This window comes from Corvus cornix, chromosome 14 (genome assembly GCF_000738735.6).
Source record: "Corvus cornix cornix isolate S_Up_H32 chromosome 14, ASM73873v5, whole genome shotgun sequence".
Lineage (NCBI taxonomy): Eukaryota > Metazoa > Chordata > Aves > Passeriformes > Corvidae > Corvus > Corvus cornix.
Window position 1 is genome coordinate 8,191,379 of NC_046344.1, and position 27,524 is coordinate 8,218,902.

Genomic DNA, 27,524 nt, shown 5'->3' on the forward strand with positions numbered 1-27,524 from the left:
CAGCCAGGCGATGCCGTGCATCATCCAGGAGCTCCGGGAGCGCGGCCGGAGGCCTCGCACTGCTCCCGGCGGGCTGACAGCGCTGCAGGGGAGGCGCAGGGCTTGCAGGACCCATTCCAGTGTCCCCAGCTTCCCCAGCGTCCCCAGCGTCCCCAGCGTCCCCAGCACGGGTGGGCACAGGAAGGGGGCTGGCAGGGGCAGTGCAGGGCCGAGCAGGACCGGGACTCGGGCAGACGCTGAGAGCAGACAGGCGGGAGCGGGGCTGCTGCGGAGCTGCAGGGCTGCGAGGAGCGCGCCTGCTGTAAACAGCCCAGCTGCAATGCAGGAGCCGGGCAGCCGCTGCTTTGTCTCAGCTCCAGCGGCTCCCGCCGCCGCGGGCCGGGAACCCGCGGGGCCTCTCGAGGAGGCGGCGCAGGGCTCCGGCAGCCACATCTGGAAGGGATCAGCGGCTGCTGCCGCTACGAGTCCGCCGTGCCCAGCGCCCAGCCCCACGCCAGGCCGGGGCAGGAGGCAGTGCCAGCGTGGGCAGTGGAGAGGCCACAGGCACACGGCCGCACGGGGCAGAGGCGCACGGGCACACGATACACACGCGTTCACATGGATGCACAGAGGCACGCAGCACATGGATGCACAGGGGCTGAGGCACGCACATGGATGCACGCGTGCACACGGGCACATCGTGCACAGGCGTGGAGGCCCGCGGGAGCACAGGGATGCAGAGGGGCACACGCAGGCACACGGGCGGAGCACCCGGCCACCCGAGCTTGGAGAGGCAGAGCCTGGGGTGGCTGCTTGGGCACCATCTCCAGCTTGGTCCATCTCCAGCTGACACAGACCATGGCAGGGCACATCACTGGGGTTCCTTTGTCCCGCTGCGCCCCCGGGCACCCCAGCCCCACAGCCACCTCCATCTGCTCGGCATTCTCCAGGCAGCCGGCAGTGACCTTGATGGGGACACCCAAGGAGACCCAGGCAGAGCTGGCACTCCCAGCCAGCCACTCTCCCATGCGCTCCCAGCACCGTGCTGCCCCACCGGATGGCTCGTGCCAGCACCGGTACCCATCCATCACCAGAGCAGTCCCGGCAGCACAGGGCTGTCAGGCCGAGCCAAGGCCAGCTCTGCATCCCAGCTTCCCATTTCTCAGGCTGATTGCTCCTGTCGCTGCAGAGCCCAGCATTAAACACCTCATTTTCTACTCCCGTATTGAGTTGGAAAATACTATTAACATTTCATTAGAGCTTAAAGATCCCTCTCAGCCCGGCACAATGAGCCGGCCCACGGGTGGGCACCGCTCCTGTACCAGGTGGAGGACACTGGTCCCGTCCCTCTGGGAAGAGAAGAACCAGGAGGGCAAGTCCCACGTGCCCCAGCTGTGGGACAGGATGGTGAGCCAGGGCAGAGGTAACATCAGCGCTGCACACTGGCTCAGTGAGCTGCTGGGCATGGGCCACCCTCACAGCACACTTGGCCAGGGACAGGACACAAAGCAGTGACAGAACAACAGTGTCCATGCAGGCACTCCTGAGTTGTGCTTTCCAACGTGTCTCCCTCACCCATGGAAGCCTGGCCCAGCAGGACCAGCACCAGTCATTAAATATCAGCAAGTTTGTTCTCTGACACTCTCCCAGTGGTGCTGGGCACCATTCCCAGCACACACCCCCCAGCACCAGTACAGAGAGCACTGTGGGAAACAGCCTCAGCTGGCCGCTCCCCTCCACCACTCACCCCACCAGCACTGCCAGAGCTCCCACCTGCCACGAGCCCAGGAATGTGTTCTCTGAGCACCCTCCACTGCTTTGGGACCCACCTGGGCCCTGGCACACCAGCACAGAGCTGCCATCCCCAGGTACTGCTGCTGTGGCCAGTGCAGACACACAGAGAGTGGGAAGGAGCTAGCGGCACCTGGACACACTGAGATGGGGAGGGGGCTGATTGCAGCCGTTCCCAGCAGTGGGGAAGGGGAAGGAAGGGTTAAACGGAGCGCAGAGAGGAGGTGAGGAGCCAGACGCCAGCCTGGCTACTGGAAACCACGATGGGCTGGCAACGACTGGGACGGCTGTGGAGAGAGCTCCGGGCACACACAGCACTCAGCCCTGCTCACTGCCAGCACTGTCACCCTTGGGTGCAGCCTGGCCCTGCCACGTCCCCCACAGTGTCACCCCCCAGCACAGGGGCAGCAAGGTCCTCGTGCGGCAAGCAGCCGGAGCTGGCAGCCGTGGGAGAGCCCCGCACGAGGGGCTGGCAAAGGGCTGCTTGGTGTCAAGCCAGGTGAATTTGGGACTGCTGAGAGAAAATCCAGGCCAGTGAGGGAGCTGGGAACAGAGCTGCCGGCCCGCAGCCCCGCTGCTCCTCGATGGCAGTAGCCAACAGTCCCGGGTCCCCAAAGCATTCTCAGTGGGCAGGGACCCCACGGCCAGCCCGGACACGGGGGCTGTGCTGGGGGCAGGGGGACAGGGGAGGGTTTGCATGCACAACTTGGCCCAGCCACAGAGGCAAGAAATGTAAAATAATGAGGAGTCACCCCAGGCTGAGCAGTCATGCCCCTCTGGAAGGAAACTTGGCACACACCAGCCCCCGCCAGCCTGCCAAATCCTGCTGGGAGCGAGGCTTCACACGCGGGCTGGAAACCCCAAGAAGTTTATGAGGAACCCGCTGACACGTGGATGAGTCGGGCAGCAGCCGGAGCTGCTCGGCCCTGACAGGAACCTGCCTGTCAGCAGTGCACGGAGCATGGCCCGTGCCTGGGACACGCCTGGGGTGCACCGGCATCTCCCCTTGCTGGCATCATCTGCGTGTCCCAGCCCACCCCCTTGGCATTCCACCCCTTCATCCCTGCCAAGGGGATCGTAGGAGGCGTGGGAGCAGTGCCTGGCCACGGGATGGGGGATGAATGGGGCCCCAGCCTCTCTTTGGCCAAGCTGCCACAGGACCTGGTCCCACAGCCCCTTCCCCTCACTCCAGATATCCTGCCCAGCACTGATGGCTCCAGAGGCCAGAAGCATCCAGGGGCTCCAGCATTCCAGTGAGCATCATCTGCTCATCTCTGCCTGGGTTTCTCTGTCAGCAAGGAGGTTCTGCCCAGTGCCTGTGTCCAGGGAGCAGCAGCAGGAGCCATCAGGGGTGGCTGCCTCCCCGGGAAGGCTCCTGCTTTCCCAGAGGGCCGGGGGGAACTGGGCAGCTCCGGCGGCTGCCGGCCACGTGTGCCCTGGGCACTGCACCACAATTGGATTTGCAGCTGCCCTGCCTTTTACTGCATGGAAATTGAATTGTAAAATGTCAAAGACATTTCCTAACTGCGCCATATTAGCCTGGTTTTATTAAATACTGTTATCAGAGCAGATTATTAATGCAATCAAATGCAGGCAAGAAAACCCAGAATTAACTGGCCACCGTACAGGAGGACACACCGGAGGGCAGGAGGCAGCTGGTGAGGCTCTGCCCAGAGCCCATGTCCCCAGGTGCTCTGGTTCTACTTCCCTCTGTCTCTGAATCCTGGAGCACCGGTGAAGGAACAATCCCACCCAGCCCATGCAGCTCCACTCGCATCCCAGGATGGCTCCCCATGGGACAGCAGGACCCTGGGGGTTCTCGCTGAGCTTTGAGGTCCCTCCCTAGACAGGGCAGGACCTGCTCCCTGCGCATAGCAACAGGGCCAGGACTGATGGGACAAGCCCTGAGATGCCCGAGCTGCTGCCAGTGACATGCAGGGCAGGATGCAGAGCCCTGCACAAGTGGCAGTGCAGGAATGGGGTTCTCCTGCCCAGAGCAGGGGCATCCCGAGAGCTGCCCAGGCCTCAGCACCCATGCCCTGGGCAGTGGGGCCAGACTGGGCTGGGTTACCCCGACGTGGCAGGACACAGAGGGTGCAGAGCTCCGTGCCCAGCTCCTGATCTCAGCCAGGCAGTATGGCTAACCCAGCCCAGGGCACCCCCAAGTGAGGCACCCAGAACTCCAACAGCACATCAGGACACAAGTCCTGATAGCAACCTGGAGGACCAGGATGGCACTGAGGACCAGGCATGGGGTGGGCAGCACAGTCCCACAGGACATGGCCCTGGATTCCACCCACACAGCCAGCCCCTGCCATGCTGGATGCTCATCCTGGCACCGTGGGGCCATGTGCCGGGACATCTCCTTGGCCACATGAAGCTGCCACATGTGGAAGTGCTTTACAGAGCCCCCCAGCCTGGCTGGAGGAGAAATTGGAGTAGAGGATCCAACCCTTGGCTCGAGGTCCCTCACTCGGCATCGGCAGCACCACACAGGAGCCCTTTCCAATGTGGATGAGCCGCTGGCAGCACTGGCCTCACAGGGAAGGAGCCAGCTCACTCCAACACTCCACAGCCAAGGAACCGTAGATCCTCTGCACGGCATGGCACGGCTCATCTCCCACTGCCTGAAGCCCTGGGTGCCCAGGAGAGGGATGGCACAGTGGGCATGGGTGCTCCTGGAGATGCCCCATGGTCCCATCCCATCCCACAGCACTGGAGCCGAGGGGAAAACGCCAAGTCACCACATTTCTTCGAGGTAGCACTGGGAAGGAGGGGACAGGGAGGGAAACAGTTTGCTGCCAAATCCCTGCATCTGATTTGCGCAACTTTCAGACAACCTCATCAATTATGGATGCCCGGGAAGCAGGCGCGGTGCGCGCTGCGGCCGGCCCGGGCCCCCGAACCCGCACTCACACCAAACCGGGCCCCATGTCACCATAGCAACCCGTGCTAATTCACGCAAGGATTTTTAAAATCTCATTTATTAAACCCCACATGAATAGGATATTATCCAGATAACAGAGCTAAGTTACAAATCTTCCTGGTGCCGTGCAGCACAGGGAGCACCCCAGGCATGCGTGGGACTGGAACTTGGAGGGGACATGGGGACACCACGGAGTGGGGACAGCCCTGCTTGGTGCTCTCCCACTCCGTGCACCGCTCCAGCCCCACTGCCAAGGCCAAAGGTACTTGTGCAGCCCAGGAGCACGTCACCCACTGCTGCACACGTGGCCCTCGCTGCCACACGGGACTGTCAGGTCCAGTGGGGCAATGGCCCAACACTGGCACCAGTGGGTCCAGCAGAGCTGGAGATGGGCAGCCCAGCAAGGGGATGGGCTGAGCATCCAGGCCTACAGCAGGAATCTCCTCAACACCAGGCTCAGCCCCACTGGGTGTCCCTTGTCCCTAACCTGTGATCCTGGCACAGGGAGCGCTGCTGGCACCTGTGGCCGTCCTGCCTGGTATCCAGACGGCTCAGCAGTGCTAAATGCAGCAGAGCACTGGGAAGAACAGGGATGCAGGAGCAAGTGGTGGCACTCAGGCACCTCTGGCCGTTGCCACAGCAACGCCAGCTGTGTGCCCAGGCCAGCAGGGACTGGAGAGGGGTGTGTGGGGACACTGCTGGGCACAGGCCAGGCATTGTCCCCATACCCACACGCTGCCCCAAGAGGCCACGGCAGTAGCAGCATCTGGAGTGGGTTGGGATGAAGCGGGCTCTGAGCTGGAGGTTCTTCTTACCCTGCACAGTCCCTCAGCAGTGACAGCAACGATAGCACTGGGGACATGGGGAGCACCACGCCAGCCTTGCATGACACATGCTGGCCCCATGTGGCCCCGTGGACATGGTGGATGAAACACCAGAGCAGGGACACGGGGAATGCCATGCCAACCCTGCTCAGCACCAGGACATGGGACATCACACTGGCCCTGCTTGGTCAGAAACAGCCCTGCATGACCAGGGACAGGGGACACCTCACCAGTCCCGCACAGCTCCAGGGCAAGGGGGGTGCCCGCATTTGGGGAGTGCCGGCCCTGGAGAGAGGGACAGTGGGTGCAGCAATGAAGGGACTGTGTGTCCAGTGACACAGAGCCACATGAGTGCTTCCCGTGGTCCCTGCCCATACCCAGGAACGGTCCCCCACCACCCAGTTCGTCCCCGCGCACCAGGCCTGAAACCTGCGGCTGCATCAGCACCATGAATTATTCAGTCCCGGGCGGAACGCCTCGACGGAGCAGTTACATCCTACGGCGAGTAGATGATACTCATGGAGCTACACACACGTACACCCGGAGACGCACACGCACAGCCACACGCACGCCCCCGCAGCCTCACACCTGGCCACGCACCCGCGGCGCACCCGCGGAGCCGTGCACAGCCAGCCGCAGGGATGCACCGGGAGATACCCGCGGAGCGACATCCAAACACCCCCTCACCGAGAAACACCAACAGCCCAGCCAAACACACAGATGCCAGGGTACACACCGCCACGCAAACACCCCACGCACCCAAACACAGCCGCACACGCACCCGCGGCAGCGCGGACACACGCAGAGGTGTGCGGGCAGCCAGCCCCGGCGCTCACCCTCGCGGGCCGGGCACGCTCGCTGCACGCACACGCAGATGCGCCCGGCGCTGCCCGGCCGCAGACCCTGCCCAAATCCCCGGGAGGACCGGGCCCGGCTCCCGGGGAGTCGGGAGTTGCTCCCGGGTGCAGGGCAAGGGCAGCCCGGCCGGAGCCCGACCGCGCCGAGGGTGCCCCGGGACTGGCGAGGCGACCCTTTGCAGCGCTCTGCACCCGCACAGTGCCCGGGGATGCTCCGAGCCCCGCCGGGATGCTCAGACCCACGCCGGGCAGCTCCCCCCCCCCCCCCCCCGCCCCTCCCGGGGCGCCCCCGGGGGTTCTCAGCACGTCTACGGTCCCCGCCCGCCTGCGACGAGCCGCAGCCGGGGAAGGGCCGGGGATGCTCCGGGGCAGGGAGGGCGGCATCGCGGCCGGGCCCCGGGAGCAGCGCTGGGACGCGGCCCCGAGCCGCCGCGCCCGCTGCTGCGACGCCGGTGCCCATGTGTGCCCCCCCATCCCTGTGTCCCCCCACACCGCCGCCCCCGGCCCGGCCCCGCCGCCGCCGCACTCACTGGCTTTGCCGGGCTTGGGCCTCTGCAGCAGCTTCTGCACGGCCGCGATGTCCTCCGCCTTCACCGCCTGCACCAGCTCCTGGTCCTTGCCCATGGCTGCGCCGCGCCGGGGCTGCCGGCTGCGGGCTCACGGCCCGAGCATCCTCCGCGGCGCGGCGCGGCGAGGGGCGGGGGCGGCGGGGGGCGGCTCGGCGCGCCTCGGCACGGCTCGGCTCGGCTCGGCACGGTGCAGCCCCCCCGCCCAGCCCGCCCGCTCCGGAGGCGGGGGCGGGGGCGGCGGCGGCGGCGGGCGCCCGGGGCGGGGCGCGGCGGGGCGGGGGGGGGCCGCACCGGGAGCGCGGGGGGCAGCGCGGGAGAGGAGGAAGAGGAGGAGGAGGACGAGCTGGAGGAGGAGGAGAGGGCGGGGGCCGCCCGGTGCTGCGGGCGGAGCGCGGGGATCCCCCTCCCCGGTGCCGGGCCCGGGGGACGCCCCGGTGGGAGCCGCCGCGGAGCCGTGGCGTGTAACGAGCTGGCCGGTCTCAGCGGCCGGAGGGGACGGGGCGAACACGGCTGCTCGGGGCCTCTTCCTCCTCGGGGAGGATGCCGGGGGGGTCCAGCAGACGCCCTCCCGGGGCACCCCGTGCTCCCCAGCCGGTGTCCTTCGCCGGTCCCCGTCCCGCCCGGCCATCGCAGCAGCCTGCGGTGCCGATAACGGGAACCGGGCAGGAGCAGCCTTTCAATTTCTGTAAATACAGCACTCATTACCGCGTCATTTCCCACTTTTGTTGACACAATGGCCGGTGACATTCGTCCCTTTCACTTTTAAAGGTGAAATGACCAAGACATTACAGTTGCGGAGGGTTCCCGGCTGTGCCGAGGGCTGAGGAAGCTGAGGAACCCGATAGGAAATGGGGCCAGTGATGGACACGGCGTTAATGTCCCCACGGTGCCATCAGGACAGAGCACGGACATCACTCGCACGAAACCAGTCCAGATTTCTGCCCTCCCGGACAAGTTCCTAGATAAAAACCTCGTGGAGTCCCGGCTCCAGCAAACCGGCATTAGGGCACATGGGACCGGAAGGCTGGTAGCCAACTGGCCACCACAGCGCTGGGCACTGAGGGGTGCAGTCACAGGCGGGTGCAGTGTACGGGGACCGGCATCTGCAGCCCCGTGTTAGCACCCGTGGCAGACGGAAAGACGGAGGAGGGAACCAAACTGTCCCCTGATGCCCCCTGCCCGCCCCGTGCTGGCCTGTGCCCCCCGAGCTGGAGCCCAAGGGTCTCCTGCATAACCCCCAGCTCCCGCCCAGTCCCCATCTCCGGGCTGACCCCCCCTCAGGGACGGCGGGGTCCGTCTCCTCTCCCCACCCCCACTTTCCAATCCAGGACATTTGGGTTGCCAGCACGGAACGCCGTCTAATCTGCCCTCTAATCCCGCAGCCGGGCGGCTGCACGGGGCCCTGAGCCGCGGCCGGGCTCCCGGGGCTGGGGGCTGGGGCTCCGCACGCGCCCGGGGGCCCCGGCGGGTCAGGGGCTTCCTTCACATCTGCCACCACCTGATAACAAACGCAGCGCCTCAACAAAGGTCCCTTTGTGCCCCACGGCTCCCTCCTGCTGGGCCCCCACACCCAGTCACCCGGCACAGACACGGCACGGGGAAGCTCCTGCCCCGACGCCCTCGCCAGGCACCGGGACCTCTGTGACCGGGGCACGACACGGGGCAGCAGGGCCGCGGTGTGGGGCCGGTGGGGTGCACCAACGCTGTCCCTCCTCCCCGCCTGAGCCCGGCTTTGCAGGAGGAGCTCCAGCCTGGCGTTCCTGCGGCTCCCTCGGGCTCTTGCCAAGTCGGGTTGGTCTTTGCAGAGCAGAAGAATGTGCAGTGAAATGTCCCCGTTCCTGCCCTGCACACCCCGAGCAAAACCAGCACCCGGAACGGTCAGAGCCTCAGGCACGCGGGATTTAGGATGGGCACTGTGGGGAACAGGCACGTGGAAACCTGACTGTGGGAACTGGAGACTCCACCAGCAGCAGGAGGGCTCATCCCACGCAGAGATCCCCACGCATCCCCCCAGCACAGCTGCCTTTCCGATGGGAAAGGAGCGCAGCAGAGCCTCTGCCTGGACTCGGGAGGCGGGGGGGATCTGGGAGCACACGGGGCCTGGGTGCTGGAATAACAGAGAAGAAGGAAGAGATGAAGGCAGAATTTGGAGGCTGAAGAAGCCATCACTGTGCTCACACCCCTCCCAGCGACCAGGGATTCACAGCGACTGAAAGCAGACACAGGGTTGGGGAGCGGGTGCTGGTGGGAGCCTGGCAGGGCCCCTGCACATCCCTCTGTCCCTGCTCCATCCCAGGTGGCAGCCCTTGCCTGGGACATGCAGCACCCAGCAGCCACACCAACCTGGATCCTGTCCAGGGAGGGCACAGCCGCCCTCGAGGCCAGCACAAGGCACAAGGGTGTCCCCATGAGCTCTGTCACACTCTGCCCTGTGGCTGCCAACCCCTCCAGCTCCATCAGAGCCTGAGCAGGGGCCCAGGAGGTGTCACAAGATAGACCCCAGCCCTCCACACCAGCCTGAGCTCCCTCTCCCTGCACTGGGGGCAGAGTCGTGGCCCCCCAGCACCCAGCAGCATCTACGAAAATACTTTATTGTGGAGGGGGGTGTGCAGGGGCTCTGTACAGTGCAAACGGCGGCAGCAGCGCCGTCACCAGCAAACAGACACGCGATGGTGGCCCCCAAAGCCCAGCCAGGGGGGCAGCGGGAGCTGGGGGGGCTGTTGCCCCTATGTGGCCTTGGGCCGGCCGTTGAGGCGGATGATGGCCCGGTAGTCCCGCACCAGGTCCCGCAGCTGGTCCAGGTAGGGGTTGACGTTCTCTTCCATCCACTCTTCCACTGTGTCAGGGAAGTAGATCCTCTCCAGCTGGGCACGCAGGTCACGGACAAAGCTCTCCCAGTCCTCATGGAGCCTGGGGAGGGGAGAGCAGGGGTCCAGCTCCCTTCTGCGAGGGACCCCAGGGCTGAGCCTGGGACCCCTCCCAGCCCTGTGCAGACTCCTCCCAGCCCCCAGCACCACGTACTTCAGCACCTTGCTGCCAAAGCTCTCCATGTTGCGGGGGTTCCCAAACTGGCGCTTCCGGTGGTAGGGGCTGAACCAGCCCTTGATGGCACTGGAGAGGCACGAGGGAGTTGGGGGCACAGGGGCCGTGGGGGATGAGGAGCTGCACATGAGGCAGGTCCCCTCCCATGGAGAAACATGGCCAGAGGCACTAATCCCACTGCTCCCCCCGCCTGTTACCTCTCCTCCTCCAATGCCTTAAGGATGCTCTCCTTCAGGTGGCCATTAACCTGCTCTACCATGTGGTAGATCTCCACACCAGGGAACACTCCCCTGCCCTCGCTGGGGAAAGGGAGGGCAAGGTGAGGGCCCCGGACATGGGGTGCACTGGGCTGGGTGAATCCCAGCACCCTGGTGGGTCTGGGACCAGGGCATTTGGGTGCCCAAGCCCCTGCTTCCCTCCAGCGCCTCCCTTCTGATGCAACTGCCACAACCATGTGCACGCACCAGGTGCTCTGCTCCAGCTGCACGCTCTCCAAGCCCAGCACATCCAGCACCCTCCTCTTTGCATCTTCTGTGAAGCCCCCTGGAAGGGTGAGGAAAGGGGCAGAAGAGCTTGGGACACCTCACCATAAGGCTTGCCCCAGCTTCACCACACCCCCAAAACTGGGTGAGCTGAAGCTCTTCCTCCTCTGTCTCCCACCTCCCCCCAGCACCCTGCCCAGCAGGACGGGCTCTGGCAGGCAGTGGGAGGTGAGGGTGAGCCTGGCCATGCCAGCAGAGCTGGGGGCTCACCGTTCACCAGGGTCTGCAGGCAGATGGCCAGCGAGGGGATGCTGACGGGCAGCAGCTCGCAGAGCACCGAGTAGTGATCGTACCTGCGGGGCAGGGACAGCCATCACCTCTGCACTGTGCCAGCATGGCAGGGCGGGGTCCCACCACCCCTTACCTCTGCCAGCCGGTGAGCACTACGCCCTGCAAGCGCAGTGGGGCCAGCCGTGGCACGGCCTGCATCACCTTCAGCCAGCTCAGGTGGTTTTTCAGGTGGTAGCTCAGCGGGGTCCAGGCCTGAGCCGGCCCCGTGGTGCCCTTGAAGGCGCTGGCGAACCAAACCGCCTCGAAGCCGCTCTCCACGTACTTGGTGAGGAACGGCACTGCAGTGGGACAGGCGCGAGCCACCAGTGCCACTGTCCCCAGGAGGCTGGGGGGGGCTCAGGGGGGATCCCCCCACCATCCCCAGGAGCCTGGCATGCCACCTTACCAATCTGCTCAGCCTCGAAGTCGGGTGCATAGAACCACACCACGGGTGAGACGTGCTTCGCTATCCCGGACTCTGCAGGGAGGGCAGACGTTGGTGCCAGCAGCAGGAGGCAGCCTCAGGCTCCTCATGCTTCCCCGAGACCCGCATTCCCACAGGGCAAGGCATGGGCTCCTGCTGGCACTGGGCACGATGCCTGCCAGGGTGGGCACAGAGCGGGTGCTGCTGCGGAGCCTGGCCCAGGTGCCACCACTGCCGTCCCTGTCCCCTCACCCTGCAGCGCTCCCACGCTGATCTTCCTCAGCATGTCATCCCACATGAGCACCCGCAGCCCCCAGTACTGTGCTGTGAGGAAGCCCAGAACCTCCTTGATGTGCTTCAGGTACATGGTCCCCACATCGCCCTTGTGGTGGCTCATCCAGTTCTTGGAGTCTATCCCCTCCCCGAGATGGAACACCTGAACTTGGGGGAAGGGAGATGCTCAGCAGCCCTGGGAGCACCCCTGGTGCCTGGGGCGTGGGCTGGGGTCCCTGCACAGCCCCTGCCCACCTCATCTGCGCCGATGTGGATCCAGGTGGAGCGCCGGTGCTTCTCGATCACCTGCGACAGGATGCTCTTGAGCAGGGCCAGGGTGTCGGGGACGTGGGGGTTGAAGCTGTTGGGGAAGCGCTCAACCTCCCGCAGGTGCTGGTACTTCTCATGCTTGAGGATGAACTGTGGGGAGGAACCATCAGGGGGTTGTCCAGAGGGAATCCCTGTGATTTGGGATGGGGAGCAGGACTGGGACCCTCTACCTCCACATGACCAAAGGTCTGCACCAGGGGAACCACCTCCAGCTTGTATTGGTCTGCCAGCTGCTGGATCCGCTCGATGTCCTCCTCGCTGGGAGGGCAGGGACAGGCTCAGCGGGGGATGCCGGGGCAGAGGGCAGAGCGTGGGGGCATTTTCCCTCCTCCCCCTCCACTGCCACCCTGCCCACATGGCCCCAGCTGCCCCACACGTGTGCACTTCACTGAGGGGCACAAATATTGACCTGTCAGGCCAGGAAACTGGTCTGCCCAGCAGCACAGCCTGGCACTCTGACTGTGGTTATCGTGGGCACGGGGCCAGGTGGGTCACACCCAGCCCCTGGAGCACCGGGACCTGCTGGGGCCGCAAGCCCCACAGCCAGCTCGGCACACAGCCCTGTGTGAGCCCTGCTCACCTGTAAGCGTACGGGGACCTGAGGATTTCCAGCTCCCCCTTGAAGGGGAACATGTCCTCGTACTCGATGAGGACACCGTTGGCTCCCAGCTGGGACAGGAGGGGGAACACCTGCAGGGTGGGCAGGGTGGGCTCAGCAGTGGGGATGGCACAGTCCAGGTGTCAGCAGGGACAGCTGGCAGGCCGAGCCCCGTCAGTGCATCCCTCCTTGGCCCCTCCTCCCTGTCCCCGGGCATCCTCACCTGTTCCAGGTAGGAGACTCTGGGTGCAGCTCCCTTGAGGTCCAGGTGGACCAGCCTCATCTCGGTGGCACTGACATCCCTGGGGACCTGCTGCTTTTGCCTCAGGGCCATTATCTTTGCCGCAGGGACCTCCAGAACCTGGCTCTGGGGGATGATGTCCTGGACGATGTCACCCGTGTCCCCCCAGAATCCGCTGTCCTTGCTGACGTGCTTGTGCAGCTCCAGGGTAAAGCTGCAGGGAGTGGAGCAGGGATGGGGGTATCCACGGGGTTATGGGGTCATCAGCTGCCCCCCAGCACCAGGTGCCACAGAAGCACAGCTCAGGGGTTGCTGCAGACCCCGACCTCCCTGGGGTCCTGCTGTCACCTCACCTGTCACGGAAGAGGAACTTGATGCCAGCCAAGGCGACAAGGAGCAGCACTACGAGGCGCAGCAGGTTAAGCCGGTGGCTCCGCTGGAAGGCCATCTCTGGGAGCTCTGGGGACACACACGGGGGTCCAGCACCCCACGGCCAGCAGTGGCCGGAGGGACCCCAAGCACAAGTGAGCCCACACAGCCCCACGTACCGTGCCCTGCTCCCCTGACCATGGCAGCACAAGACCCGGAGAAAGGCGACATGGGGACAACCTCTCTGGCCAGCCTGGTCCCAATCGGGGACGTGTGCGGCAGTGCCCCATGTCCCTCCTACCTCGTGTGCCCCAGCGTGGGGCCAGCAGCCTGCTCCGCCTCTCCCTCTGCCTGCACGGGTGAGGCCGGTGCCAGAGCAAACAGGGCGGTGGTTGCAGAGCAGGTCCCCACCGGGGGTCCCGTCCGGCTGCCGGGTCACCCCCGAGCTAGGGGCCGTGTCACAGGGTGGCTGGATGGGGTAGCATCACGGGGTGGGTACGGTGCAACCCTGTGGGTAGAGAAGAGGTGATTGGGAGCCACCCAGGCGCATGCCAGCACTGGGCTGCTCCGGGGATGGTACCGGCACAGCCACGGCACTGGCGGGGTGAGGGTGGCAGCCTGGACCCCCTTGGCACCCGCAGGAGCCATGAGAAGGGAACCACGGATCCTCCTGGGAACCACACGCAGGCATCACTTCTTACTCCTGTTTCTCCAGTTCTGGTGTGCTCGGTGAGGCAGGGACGGGGCAGCGCAGCCACCCCCGGCGCTGCTGCCGCCAGCACTTCTGGTGAGCTGCCACCCAAACACATCCGAGCTCAGGGTTAAATTCTGCGCCGGCAGATTGGGGAAGTGAAAAGCAGATTTTGGCAGCTGTGGGTGCCCAAGCGGCTCAGCTGATCGCGAGGGTTTTGTTTGTGTTGCCACAGCGGCGGCATCGGGGAGAGCCGCGCTGAGCCGCCCCGCGCCTCCGGCTCCGAACGAGCCCTCTCCCAGACACAGCCCTAATCCCTCCCGACACGCTCCTCCGCACGCTGCCACGGGGTGCAGGGGATGCAGCGCCGGGACCCTCCCGGGCAGCGGGACGTGCTGTCCCCAGAGCCCGAGGCCCCAGCAAGACCACGTCACAGGGCAGGACAGCGATGTGCAGGAGGGAGCTGGAGCATCCCTGCTCCATCCCCACCTCCCGGTGCCCGCGGGCACCCAGCACCTCGGTGCCCGTGTGCAGGAGGAGGAGCAGGAGCAGGTTTTTGGAGAGCAGGTAGTTCCCTGCGCTCCCTTCCCTGCATGGACAAGGTACTTTGCAACACAGCACCTCCTGTGCTGCGGGGGACAAGTGTGGTACCCAGTCCCTGCCATGCCCAGCCCGGGATACTCCTGGCAGCTCCAGCACAGCCCAGCAGGGATGTGCCAGGCTGGAGATGGTTGCCAGCCCAGGGGTCACCACTGGGTGCACAGGAAAGCACAGAGGGGACACAGGAGAGGGGTTAGTGGCCCCTGGGCACGCAGTTTGGGAAGCCCAGCACCCAGGAAGGCCATAAATATGCCAAGTGCTAATGGTGCTGTCATGGGAACACAGCGCCTGATCGGAACAGGGATAAATATTTAGACAGACGCTGTCAGCTCGCCAGGATTCGGTGTTTTTAATGTACGTTATCTTATTTAAATAGGGCAGGTTCTCAGAGCTGGAGCTCCCTGGCACAGCCAGGGCAAGGGCAGGCAGGATGGGTGCTGGCTGGAGGGGAGGCAGCACCAAGGGGTGCCGGGAGCAGCCAGGGCACCACATCCCTTGGCAGGCGGGCTCAGCTGAGGGATGCCTCCCCTCTAACCCGGCATCTCGCTACGAGCACCCACTATATTTATTAACATCCCATCTTCTGCTGCCAGCGCTGTGGGGACGGCGCTGGCACAGGCCCTGGGAGGCTCGGAAGTGCCCGTGGCTCCTCACAACCGGCCGGGCTGACTCAACGCTTCACCGGCAGCAGGGCGAGGAGGGGCCGGACCCTGGGCCCCCTCTCTGCTCCACGCTGCCCAAGTGGGTTTTGCTGCCAGCCCCCTGCGCCCAGCTTCCTGCTTACCTTGCCGAGCCCCAAGGAGAGGAGGATGGAAGCAAATCCAAATGTGAGCCTGGAGGTGGCAGGGCTGTGGGGAGGATGCAGCTGAGTGTCCCGGGGTGGCAAGGGGGGCGTTCAGTGGACTGGCAGTGAGGGTTTCGGGTGCCACCCGGCTGCCCACAGCTCCGCTCTCGTGTTCCCCACTGTTTCCACGCAGAACTCTCGCGCCCTCGGCACACCCAACAGTGCAGCCATGAGAGGAGCGATGCTGCTCCGTGTACGCTCCAAGTGCACACTCACACACACGTGCACACGCTCACGTGCTTCCAGAGCATTCCATGGCCAGCCTGGCCGAGACCATCCCGTGCTCTCAGCCTGTGCCACCCCCCAGGATGAGCTGCCCCCCGCCAGAGGTCACGGGACTGCCGCCCTACAGCCGGAGACTCCTGCATAGGGAGGCTGCAGACCCGCCATGGGGCTACAGCCCCATGGCAGCAGGAGGCTGTTCTCTCATCCCTGGGCAGAACTGGTCCCTGTCTCATCCTGTTCCCTCCCAGGACACTGGAGCACGCTCGGAACAGCCCCTGGGCACAGAGGACCCTTTCCACACCCCACCCATCCCTCCGTGCTGTGGGGCGCCACCCACAGCCCGCAAACCCGGCACACCCCACAACGCCCCACACCAAGGACACTCCTTGGGCATTCCCGCGCCCCACGGCACCCTTCAGGCTCTGCTCGGCACTCCTGCGGCCCCGGGCACACCTGCATCCTCCGCCGGCATCCCTGCATCCTCCCAAGCATCCCTGCATCCTCCCGGGGCTTCCCTGCGGCACCGGGACCCTGCATCCCCCAAGCATCCCCGCATCCCTCCCGGCACAGGTTCCCATCGCGACGCCGGGCATCCCTGCATGCCGCCGGCATCCCCTCGGCCCCGAGCACCCCCCGCTCCCCCGGCCCTTACCGGCAGGTGCGGGGCGGCCGCGGGCACCGCCGGAGCGGGCGCGGGCACGGGCACGGGCACGGCCACCGCCGCCGCCGCTCTTAAAGGGCCCGGTGCCCGTCGGTGCGGCAAGTGAGGAGGGATGCACCGGACCCCGCCACTCGCCTCGCACAGCGGGGACCGTGCCCAGCGCCCCGGTGCCGCACGAGCACGGCGGGGAGCACCGGCACAGCGCGGAGCCGCCCGCCCTGCCCCAGGCGGCACCGGCACAAGGGGAGGCCCCGGGGCGGCCCCGCCAGCGCCCGGTGCGTGCCCGGTGTCCCTTCCCAGTGCCCGTTCGGGCTCGATGTGTGCCCAATGCCCATCCCCGCCTACAAATGCCCGGTGTGTGCTCTGTGCCTGGTGCCCAGTGTGTGTCCTATGTCCTGTATCCCACGTCCCGTGTCCCGTGCCCGGTGTGTGTGTCCCGTGTCCCACGTCCTGTGCCCAGTGTGTGCCCAGTGCGTGTCCCATGTCCAATGTCCCACGTCCTGTGCCCAGTGTGCGCCTGGTGTGTATCCCATGTACCGTGTCCCATGTCTCATGTTTCATGTCCCATACCTGGCGCCTGGTGTGTGCCCTGTGCCCAGCGTGTGTCCTGTGTCCTATGTCCCACGCCTTGTATCCCATGTCCCATATCTAATATCCCACATCCCATGTCCTATGTCCCATATCCCATATCCCGTGTCCCATATCCCATGTCCCATATCCCATGTCCCGTGTCCCATATCCCATGTCCCATATCCTGTGTCCCATATCCCACGTCCCACATCCCATATCCCATATCCCACATCCCATATCCCATATCCCACATCCCATATCCCATATCCCATATCCCATATCCCATATCCCATATCCCATATCCCATATCTCACATCCCATATCCCATATCCCATATCATCTCACATCACATATCCCATATCCCATATCGCCCATCCCGTTTTCAGCACTGCGCCCCCTGGCGGCACCGCTGCCAACGTCCTCTCCCCTTCCCCGTGCGCAGTGGTCTCGCCTCTCCTTCCCCCCGGCTCCCCGCACATGGTACGTCCCTCCGCCGCGCTCCTGCGCATGCGCGTTCCCGCCGGACGCGGCCCGGGGCGGCTGCGCGCTCGGCTGGGCTCTGTGCGCACGCGCGGAGCCGGGAACCGGGAGCGCCCCGGGACCGGGGCCGGGGGACGCGGGGCGAGAGAGACCCGGGGCCGGCCGGGACCCCGCGGGGCGAGAGAGACCCCGCGGGCTTTAGGGAGTCCCCCGAGCTCGGGCGGGGCGCGGCGGCTCCGGGAGCGGCGGCACGATGAACGCGGCGCAGGGCACGGTGGGCAGCGACCCGGTCATCCTGGCCACGGCCGGCTACGACCACACGGTGCGGTTCTGGCAGGCGCACAGCGGCATCTGCACCCGCACGGTGCAGCACCAGGACTCCGTATCCTTCCTTCCCCGCCGTCCCGGCAGCTCGGGGCCGTCCCCGCGTTCGGCCCCCGGGCCGGGCCCGGCTGATGCTCGTACCGACCTTAACGGCGCCCGCAGCAGGTGAACGCCCTGGAGATCACGCCGGACCGGAGCATGATCGCAGCCGCAGGTGAGCGCTCCTGTCCTGCCGGGCACACCGGGAACCGGGCCGGGGCTCACCCGCTGCCCGGTGCTTGCAGGGTACCAGCACATCCGCATGTACGACCTCAACTCCAACAACCCCAACCCCGTCATCAACTACGACGGCGTGAGCAAGAACATCACCTCGGTGGGATTCCACGAGGACGGGCGCTGGATGTACACGGGCGGGGAGGACTGCATGGCCCGCATCTGGGACCTCAGGTGGGCACCGGGGGCGTTCCCCCCTCCGGCAGCACCCCCGAGCTGTGGGGCCGATCTCACAGCCCTGAACACTCCTTCCTCACTGTCTGTCACAGGTCCCGTAACCTCCAGTGCCAGCGCATTTTCCAGGTGAACGCTCCCATCAACTGTGTCTGCCTGCACCCCAACCAGGTGAGGAAACTGCCTCCTCTGGGGTTTCCCAGCTCAGAGAATCCTGTGGAAAGGACTTTGAAGCTCATCCCATTCCTGCCACGGGCAGGGACACCTTCCACTATCCCAGGGTGCTCCAAGCCCCATCCAGCCTTGGACACTTCCAGGGATGAAGCAGTCACAGTTTCTCTGGGCATTCTGTTCCTGTGGCTCCTCTGGGTAAACCTGAGGGACTGCAGAGATGTATCCCAGCAGAAGATGCGGTACAGCAGAAGATGGCCTGAGAGCTTCACACAATGTGTTTGTGCTAAAGACCTGGTGGCTGTTGCAAAGGGAGAGCACAGGGGCTGTGCTGGGCTCATCCCATGGGAGGAAACACACCCTTGGAGTGGGTTCTGCCCCTGAACATCACTGGGGATGTGATGGGAGCGAAGCTGGAAGAGTTGGGGTAGTTGGGAAGTTTGAGGGTGACAGCACTGCCAAGAAAAAGCATCATGGGGCCTTTGGCCATGAGTCCCTTCAGGTTGGATTTGCTTGAGGTTCACCAGTGGGTTCAGCAGCTGTTGCTGAGCAGAGGGAGAGTGGGGGCTCTTGAAGAGGCTGAAGGGAGCAGGAGCTGGGAAATCAATAGGGATCAATCAGTGCTAATGGCCTGGCTGGGCTGGGCTGGGCTTGCAGGGCTGTGGTTTTGCCTGCAGACAGGGCCGTGCAAACCTCTGTAAAATGCTGAGTAATGGAAATGTTCCATTTCATTTGGCAAAGGCTTAATTCTGCAAATCAGGAATTTCAGACTAAATTTGAGATCAGTTATTTGGACCACACTATCCAAATGCTCTTGTAGTGTTGGTGCTGTGAGAATGCGTTATATTAAATAAATATTGCTGCACATAGGTCTTAGATAGGAAATAATCCCTGACCAAGATGCTGCTGAGGTGCAGGGTGTTGGTTTGTGAGCAGAAGGTGGTTAATTAATCCAAAGGTGGCAGCATTTGTTCGGACAGTTCTGTGGTTCTGCAGTTCCCTCTGCAGAGATGCTGATCCAATTATCCAGAGATTCTTCACAGCCTGGGTAAAGCCATGAAAACTTTGGACTCAGCATTTACACCTGCTGAGAGGGGTCTGAGGGTTCAGGAGCCCAGAAGAGGCTTTTGTGCAGTCAGATAAATGCATTGAGTGGTGTTTGTCTCCTCAACACCAGCCCCTGCTCCCAGGGACAGGATTAGCTGTGCCTGATGACCTGATCTCCTCTAGGGATTCTGCTAAAATTATGGACAGCGCAGGGCTGTCGATAAAGCCCTGGTTTGAGTGGAGACATGCCAGCATTGTCTTCTGCTCTGAGCACGGGATCAGAGCCAGGACTCCTGCCCTTGGCTCTTGTCCTTCCCCTGAGAAGGGGAGAGAGAGAGAGAGAAAACCCACTTCAGATTGTGATTTTCAGGTATCTGCACCCTTGAGTGCTTCAGTTGTTCAGTGGCCAACCTGGCCCTTAATGCTGCCTCTCAGATGTGCTGAAAACCACTTGGCTCCCGTGGATGTCGTTTGGAGCTGTAGCTGTGCCACAGCCCTGGAATTGGGGCAACTGCTGTTTGCCCTGGGGTTTACAAAATCAGCAAACCCCTCTGGGGAGGGAAACAGGCTTTTGCAGAGTGTCATGGGCATCAGTACTCGGCTGGGACAGCCAGGGTGTGAAACAGCCCTGAGCTGGGGAGAGAGGACGCAGGACAGGACCCTGCTGCTTAAGCCCAGAGCAGGGCTCGATGTGGGTGCCAGCTCCAGGCTGCTGCTCGGCAGGGCCCGGACAGACACGGCCGCTGTGTCCCTGCAGGCCGAGCTGATCGTGGGCGACCAGAGCGGGGCCATCCACATCTGGGACCTGAAGACCGACCACAACGAGCAGCTCATCCCCGAGCCCGAGGTGTCGGTGAATTCGGTGCACATTGACCCCGATGCCAGTTACATGGCTGCTGTGAACAGCTCGGTGAGCTCTGCTGGGATGTGCCAGAACAGCCGCGCTGGCTTGGCCGGGCTGTGCTGGGATGGGGGAACTGGGGTGGTTTCAGGTGGGCATCCACCAGCCCGGACACAGATCCCGCTGTGTCTCCGCAGGGAAACTGCTACGTGTGGAACCTGACGGGCGGCATCGGTGAGGAGGTGACACAGCTGATCCCCAAGACCAAGATCCCGGCACACAACCGCTACGCCCTGCAGTGCAAGTTCAGCCCTGACTCCACGTGAGTGTGGAGCCCCTCACCTCCATGCCAGGGCAACCACGGGCCTTTCTGGGCAGGCAGGGGCCAGCTGTGCCTCCAGCTGTGGCTGCTGCTGGCTGCACATTGCATGTCCCCCGGGAGGAGCGAGGCAGGAGGTACCGCAGAGTTGCTGTCAGTGGTGTCCCTGAGCTCAGCAAGGTTTGCAGCCATGAGCTGTTCTACAACTGGGATCCAACTGCTGCAAAGTGTGAGCTCCTTCACGGAGTCTGTTCAGCTGGAATCTCCTAAATCAGACGGTGCAGGCATAAGGAGATCTGATTGCAATGGGGGCAGCTCTCCAGGCCATCACTGGCCCTGGCCCAGGTCTATGGTAACAAGAGGCCCACAGGGGGTCAGTGACTAATGAGGTTGCCCTCACATGTGTCCTTCTTGCAGGCTCTTGGCCACTTGTTCTGCTGATCAGACGTGCAAGATCTGGAGGACTTCAAACTTCTCTCTGATGACAGAGCTGAGCATTAAGAGCAACAACCCTGGGGAGACGTCCCGGGGCTGGATGTGGGACTGCGCCTTCTCCGGGGACTCCCAGTACATTGTCACAGGTGAGGCACCACCTGGACTGTGCCAGGGCCCTGCACCAGCCGGGCCTGACCAGTTACCCTGGCTGGGACATTGCCAGAGCCTGGGGCACAGGGGGTGTGAGGTGGGAGCACCCAGTCCCACACCCCCAACACATTCTTCTGACTGGACCATTTTGTCTGTGCTGCAGTGGGGCAGCTGTTTGAACTGGAGAGGAGATCTCCAGCTGTGCTGTTCATCTCACAGTTCACAGCATGTTAGTCCCTTAAGCACACCTCTGGTAATTTCCACACTCACTACTTTCCAAAATAATTAAACCCCACATAACAGAGGAATGCACTGAGCTGCTGTGCCATGCTGGTCATCACCAGCCCTAAGGATGGCTGAATGAAGCAAGAGGAGTGTCTTTCTTATATTAAGAGTAAAAAAGAAACTTAAAAGGTAGTATTATATATCCCTCTCTTCACTTTCTGTTCCAGCCTCCTCTGATAACCTGGCCAGACTGTGGTGTGTGGAGACAGGAGAGATCAAGAGGGAATACAGTGGCCACCAGAAAGCTGTGGTCTGCCTGGCCTTCAATGACAGCGTGTTGGGATAACGGGCACGTGTGGCAAGGACAGGACTGCTTTTTGTTTCCCCTTTCCTTGCCAGACCCTCTCCAGAGCCTGGGTCACGCGCTGGACCCATCCCCTCCCGCATGGACAGGGCTGGACCTCTGACAGGGGCAGCTGCAGCTGCCTGGGTCACCAGGCTGGGACCAGGCTTCAGGTCCAGGCAGGACATTGCTGAAATGTGTGTGGCCTCTGAGGGAGGGAGTGGGAGAGGGAGGCACAATCCCACTGCAGGGACACAGGTACAGTTCAGCTGCAGGAATCCCTGGGGCATCGGCTGCTGACAGCATTGGATGTTCGTGTACCCCAAAGTGGGAAAAAAATAAAAGCCTTTGCAAATGATGGGAGAGCCTGAACAAAGAGGAGAAGCAGCTCTTGTCTCAGTTTGCAATCCCTTTATTCAAAGTATTTCACAGGGTGACTTGGAGAGCTGCTCTCCTAAAGCCAACCACCCCTGCAGATGCAACAACCACCTTGTGTTGAACAGAGCCTGGAGCCTCAGAACTCCAGCTACTTCCCAGGATTCCTCTAGGCCTGGGTCTCCTAATTCCTACGAACGAGGCACAGCCCTGGAGCAGAGCTGCAGAGTGTCTGTGCTGACAGTACTGAGCAGAGGCCTCCTGTTTCTCTAAACTCTCCTGACCTGCAGCATGGAATCAGCAGGAAGCTCTGGGGATGCTGTAGGTGATCCCTTCCTTGTGGAAGTCAGAGGCTTTTCAGGAATCCAGTTCAAGTATGAGGGCAGAGAGGGCGGCCATGGCTGCAGCACTTATTCGGGCAGGTAATAGAAGCAGATGGAGACACAGATATTGCTGGGGAAGCAGATGTCAATGCACAGGTAGATGAGGCGCTGCCTCCCCGGCCCTGCCAACAAGCAAGGACAGCATGAGAGCAATGCTTTGGTCCTGCAGCTGCAGAGTCCCCAGGGATGCTTTGGTCCCAAAGCTACGGAGTCCCCAGGGAGCTGAGCAAGGGGAAAGCCTCAGGGAATGACCTTTGTTATTAAAGCTGGAGTGAGGCAGAGCAGGCTGACAGCTCAGCAGGCTGCTTTGGCTGAGGATGAAGGTGACAGGGATTAACCTGTGGTGTCTCAGGGGACAGCTCTGTGTGCTGGCTGTGCTGTGGTGATGGGGCAGGGGCTCAGAGCCCATCCCAGAGCCACGGCTTGGAACAGGGGGTGGGTATGAGCCAGCACTCAGGGATGGTGAACAATGGTCTGATTTTGCACTAGAGGTCACCTGTCCCTGTCCTGGGCCTTGGCAGCCTGTCCTGGGATGCATCAGCTGTTGTGTGGCAGAGCCTGATCCTCTTAGAGGTGCTAGAAAAGCTCTTGCTTCCCTCTGCCAAGGGAACTTACCCTGCCCTCTCCGCACCCAGAAGATGGATGTCTGCTCACACAGGGTCTGCACAGCCTCCCCCAGGCCCCTGGGGTCCACCTGCTCCCCTGCCACAATGCCCAGGAACTCCCGGTAGAACTTGGTCTGGTTGTTGTGGTGTAGCAGCTGCTCAGCCTGAAAGAAACGTCCCCGTTAGTTCCTCCCAAGGCACTTTGTCCATCCGGCCCCACAGCCCTGCCCTGGCTCCCAGGGCACCCCAGGAGTGGTCTGTACCCCTGGCAGGTTTCTCCTGCCAGCTGCCCTGTCCCAGCTCCCAGGGTGAGGCTGCCAGGTCTCATTTTCTGTCTGTGGGCTGCTGGCAATCCCAGCACTACCAAATTTTACTTCCATTTGGGAGCCTCAGGGCTGGGCAGGTGCTTTCCTCTCCCTGCATCCCCTTTGGGAGCCTGTGCTCCTACACTTCTCTGGGAGTAAGGTGAAGACCAAGGAGCTCCCAGGAGCCACTGAGGAAATGGAGAGCAGATGGCAGGGACACAAAAAAATGGGGCTTTCTGTCTTCTGGAAATGGAATCTGCCCCTGCCCAGCCATCCACTGACATTTTGTTCTGAGGGTCTGTATACGTGATTGCCTCCAACCTGCTTCCCTGAGAGTTGGTAACAAACCCCCTTTGTTTTTCCTTCCCCAGATTTTTGAGCAGGTAATAGAATCCAGTGGGAGCGAGTCCTGCAGGAACCCTGCTATTCACCTCCATGGGACACATCCCCCTGCCCCAGGCTGCTTCCCACAGGAATCAGGGTATGGATAAACCCAGGAGCTCGTGCTCAGATCTGGCTCAGAGCCCAGCCTGGGGACACAGCTCTGCTCCTGTGCCCCGTGAGCACTGAATCCCTCAGAATAGGGGCTGCTCCTGCTCCCCTCGGCTGGGAGAGCCCGGCCCTGGGTCCTTGGGAGTGGAGAGTCACCCCTGCAAATCCACACAGGGTAGAAGGTTCAGTGCAAAGCTCAATCCATCCCCCATGCCCCAGCTGTCCCGGGAATGCTGCAGCAGCTGCTCACACTGTGCTCAGAGGTGTTCAGAGCCGTCTGCAGGGTCTGCAGGTCCCAGGGGTCCATCCTCCTCAGGTAGCAGGTTCGCTGCTCCAGTGGCTTGTAGCACACGTAGCCCTGCAGACAGATGTGCCCCTTGGAGCAGGCAACACACACCCACCCTGTCCCAGGAGCCCCCTACAATGGACATTCTCCTTTCCCCTGCTCTGTGTTTCATGACTAAAGGTGCAGAGAAGGGCAGCAAACAGCAGCTGATGTCTTTCCTGGTCTGTAGTCCCTGCTAGGGAAGCAGGGATGCCCCAGCACTCACGTTCCTGCTGTCGTACAGCACCACGGCGCTCCGGTTGCTCTGCGAGGTGATGTAGTACGTGACAGTGCTCCTGGTCTTGTCCACCACAGCTGTCTGGTTCCTCAGCGGGTCCTGCTGGCCCTGGAGCGCCACTCGGATGAGCTGGGAGCCAGCCTAGGCATGAGGAGTGGGAGGGCAGCACCCACCATCAGCTGCTCAGTGCTTGTGTGCAGCATCTCCCACCAACATCCCCGAGTGGCCCTGTGCTGGTCCCTGTTCCTTGTCTGAGTGATTCAGTAATGGAGAGGAGGAGGCTCTGACCCAAGGGAAGGATGGTCCATGACTCCATCCTCAGGGCTGGGGAGAGGCAGGCACCAGTGCCCCTCATGCCAAAGGCACCAGGTGCTGGAGGAAAAGGCCAGGGGACTCCCAGCCTCTGCCCCAGGCCTGCCTGCAGCCTGCTGGCGCCTCCCTGCCCTGCTTGCACCTTTCTGCATCGTCCAGCCACTGATCCAGCCAAACCCAGCCCAGATCTCAGCCCACCCATCCCTCCTGGGAGCTGCTTCCCACACAACTCAGGGCTGTAGGCAGGAGGATGGGAGGAGGCTTCCTGCCCACATCGAGATCCCTTACCTGGGCAGAGCTGGGGGAGAAGCTGAGAACCCCCATGACAATGACACCAACAACTGCAAAAAACAACAAGGCAACGGACAAGATGATCCAGAAGGTCCTGGAGGGAGCTGGGAAGTGTGCTGTGGCCCTCCTGTCCTGGGAGCCAGGGCAAAAGAAGGAGGAACAGGAGTTAAAATTGACCCTTCTGCCAATTCTTCGTCATCAAACATGTTTCCAGCTCATGACACCAATCCTTGTGCAGAGTGGTTGGAGTGCAGAGCTGCCAAACCATTGCAGCACCTGGAATAATGGAGCTTTTATCCCACAGCACTGGAATTCCAGATCCAGCATCCTTGTAACCAGCACTGCAACACCCAGGGAAGCTGCAAAGCCCCCAGGGCAGGGCTGGAGCAGCAGCTTTCCAGACACAGGGAACAACAAATTAAATTATTTTGGTTTACTGCAGAAATCCCCAGCGGGACTGTCAGCATTGGAATCAGACCCCCTGTGGAGTGATCCTGCTTCTGTTCCCCTCCCAGATTGGAGGGGAACAGAAGCAAGAAAATCCAGTGTTGGATTTTCTTGCTGTTGTCCTCCATGAGACCAAGGAAAAGAGTTTGGCAGTGCTGTGACGGTTCTATTGGAACTATTAATTTACTTTAATTCTTATATTGAAGCAATTAAATTTAACTTCACGGCACATAACATGATTTTTACAAAGCAGAAAATGTGCTTTCAATAATCTCAAACACAGCCCACATTTAAAAAATAACCTGTTTCTCAATCCTCTGAAGGACAGAGAAATTCAATCCATGCCCAGGATTACATGTGCTCCAGCTGCACGAGGATGGGCTCATCCAGCCTTGGGACAGTTATGGATCTTTATTGGAAACAGGGAACTTCCAGATTATTCCCCCAGAAAAGCAGCGAGTTACAACTGCACATATCTGAAGTCCTATCAATTCCAACAGAGCAGAGCCGCAGCCCTGCAGTAACTGGCAGGTTTTCTACAACCAGTGGAATTCCCTCCAGTGGGAAAGGTGCAGATAAAGAAATCCAGCAGCTCTCAGCCCTCAGCAGCTCACAGCTCACACCCAGCGTGAGCCACTTGGCCGTGGCTCCTTGGCTCCTCTGCCCTGTTACCTGACCAGTTTATCCCGTGCAAGTCCAGGCACCTCCAAGGCAATCCAACTAACAGCAGCTGCCTTGCAGGAGCTGAACTAGGGGTGCTGGGGATGAAAAAAACCCTATCAGGATCCACAGGAATGGCAGGAGCTCAGCCCCTTTGGAGAGGGATCAGACAAGCACAGAGCAGGCACTGTCTGTGATAGAATCATGGAATCCTGGGATGGTTTGGGTTGGAAGGGATCTTAAAGCCCATCCAGTTCAAACGCCCTGCTGTGGGCAGGGACACCTTCCACTATCCCAGGTTGCCCCAAGCCCCGTCCAACCTGGCCTTGGACACTTCCAGGGATAGAGCAGGCACCCTGTGCCAGGGTCTTACAACTCTCACAGGGAGGAATTCCTTCCCAATATCCCATCTAACCCTGCCCTCTGGCAGTGGGAAGCCATTCCCCTTTGTCCTGTCACACCCTTGTCTAAAGTCAAGTCCCAGAGGAAGGACAGAGCCAGCCTTTGCCCAGGAGCTGCTGGAACAGGGAATACTCGCTGCAGGAACAGGGAATACTCACTGCAGGAACAGGGAATACTCACTGCAGGGGCAGCACGGCCGGTGCCGTCCTCTCCTTCCATCCTCCACTTCAGGCAAGGACCTGGCTGCTGCCGCTCTGCCTCCTGCCCACGCACAGACTGGGCATGATCCCGGCTCCAGGCACACCTGGAAAACCTGAACTTGTGTCCATGGGACATAAATACCTGTCCCTCGCAGCCAAAGGGCTCCGCGGGAGGGGGAAACCTGAGGCCGGAGCGGGAGCTGAGCGCTGCTGTCAGTGCCCGACGCGGCTCTTCCTGCTTACCCCCGGCAGGGGCAGGAGCCACAATCGGGGCCTTTGTGTGCCCTCGGGGCTGGCAGGCCTCAACAAGGGCCCAGGTGAGGCTCATTGAGAGATCAAATGACCAGAGGACAGTGGCAGCCTGCCCTTGTGGCAGCAGCAATTCCCACATTTCAACAGGAACTCGGCGCTGCCGGAGCTCCGTGGGCAGGAGCCAGGTGTTGATCCTGCTGTCCCGAGCCTGGGCTGCACAGACTCACCTGTGCCACCCTCGGGGGAAAAGGAAAAAGGGGCTGTGCCACAAAGTCACCACCACAGCCTGCACTGCACTCGCACCGTCACCCATGTCCTGTCCTGAGAAACTCCCTGTGGGAACAGAGTTCCCTGATCACCCAGATCCTGAGCAGTCCAGGAGTCCCCAAAACATTTGAGACCTGCCAGCCAGACATAACAAAGGTGTGGAGGCAAGGAAAAGCTCAGAATTCCTTCATGTGATGTCTATCCAGGGAAAATGCAGGTTTCGGACATTTTCCTATCAAGCACAGCCCAGGGCTGAACAAACTGGCCTGAAGCCCACAAGAAAGAAGGAGAGGGACTTTGGACAAGGGCATGGGCAGGACAAAGAGGAATGGCTTCACTGCCAGAGGTTTAGATTAGATGTTGGAAAGAAACTCTTCCCTGTGAGGGTGGGGAGGGCCTGGCACAGGGTGCCCAGAGAAGCTGTGGCTGCCCCTGGATCCCTGGAAGTGTCCAAGGCCAGGTTGGACAGGGCTTGGAGCACCCTGGGACAGTGAAAGGTGTCCCTGTCCGTGGCAGGGGGTGGCACTGGATGGGCTTTAAGGTCCCTTCCAAACTGCATCCC

At 62.2% G+C, this 27,524-nt stretch overlaps 4 protein-coding genes across 7 annotated transcripts in view; 1 reads left to right on the forward strand and 3 right to left on the reverse strand.

Moving 5' to 3' along the window:
• CASKIN1 (CASK interacting protein 1) overlaps window positions 1–7,080 on the reverse strand; it is a 29,036-nt gene extending 21,956 nt beyond the window's left edge. Inside the window, 1 exon segment of the mRNA XM_039560197.1 lies at window positions 6,908–7,080. Coding sequence (XP_039416131.1) covers window positions 6,908–7,001 — 94 coding nt within the window. The 5' untranslated portion in view covers window positions 7,002–7,080.
• Window positions 7,081–9,518: 2,438 nt separating this feature from the next.
• On the reverse strand, window positions 9,519–16,102 carry LOC104684741 (hexosaminidase D-like). 4 transcript variants are annotated; one of them, XM_039560652.1, is made up of 16 exons: window positions 16,048–16,087; window positions 15,111–15,174; window positions 13,337–13,543; window positions 13,020–13,125; window positions 12,649–12,880; window positions 12,408–12,517; window positions 11,998–12,085; window positions 11,753–11,917; window positions 11,477–11,660; window positions 11,207–11,278; window positions 10,895–11,099; window positions 10,741–10,823; window positions 10,453–10,531; window positions 10,186–10,287; window positions 9,968–10,057; window positions 9,519–9,856 (listed from the first exon to the last, which is right to left on the reverse strand). In XM_039560652.1, exons 4-16 carry the CDS (start codon window positions 13,112–13,114, stop codon window positions 9,673–9,675), a joined length of 1,689 nt encoding a protein of 562 aa, XP_039416586.1. In that variant the 5' UTR covers window positions 13,115–13,125; window positions 13,337–13,543; window positions 15,111–15,174; window positions 16,048–16,087; the 3' UTR covers window positions 9,519–9,672. The 4 variants fall into 4 exon arrangements, with proteins under 4 accessions (XP_039416586.1, XP_039416587.1, XP_019137051.2 ...); XM_039560653.1 differs by lacking the exon at window positions 15,111–15,174 and having other exon boundaries at window positions 16,048–16,102; XM_019281506.2 differs by lacking the exon at window positions 16,048–16,087 and having other exon boundaries at window positions 9,765–9,856; window positions 9,976–10,057; window positions 13,337–16,014.
• Window positions 16,103–17,201: 1,099 nt separating this feature from the next.
• On the forward strand, window positions 17,202–21,795 carry MLST8 (MTOR associated protein, LST8 homolog). Its single transcript, XM_039560573.1, has 8 exons — window positions 17,202–17,488; window positions 17,593–17,644; window positions 17,715–17,877; window positions 17,973–18,048; window positions 19,853–20,005; window positions 20,134–20,258; window positions 20,673–20,836; window positions 21,293–21,795. Exons 1-8 carry the CDS (start codon window positions 17,360–17,362, stop codon window positions 21,409–21,411), a joined length of 981 nt encoding a protein of 326 aa, XP_039416507.1. The 5' UTR covers window positions 17,202–17,359; the 3' UTR covers window positions 21,412–21,795.
• A 9-nt stretch (window positions 21,796–21,804) lies between these two features.
• On the reverse strand, window positions 21,805–27,367 carry BRICD5 (BRICHOS domain containing 5). The gene is made up of 6 exons (XM_019281509.2): window positions 26,424–27,367; window positions 24,732–24,866; window positions 24,120–24,272; window positions 23,819–23,926; window positions 22,782–22,935; window positions 21,805–22,288 (listed from the first exon to the last, which is right to left on the reverse strand). Exons 1-6 carry the CDS (start codon window positions 26,832–26,834, stop codon window positions 22,194–22,196), a joined length of 1,056 nt encoding a protein of 351 aa, XP_019137054.2. The 5' UTR covers window positions 26,835–27,367; the 3' UTR covers window positions 21,805–22,193.
• Window positions 27,368–27,524: the final 157 nt, after the last annotated feature.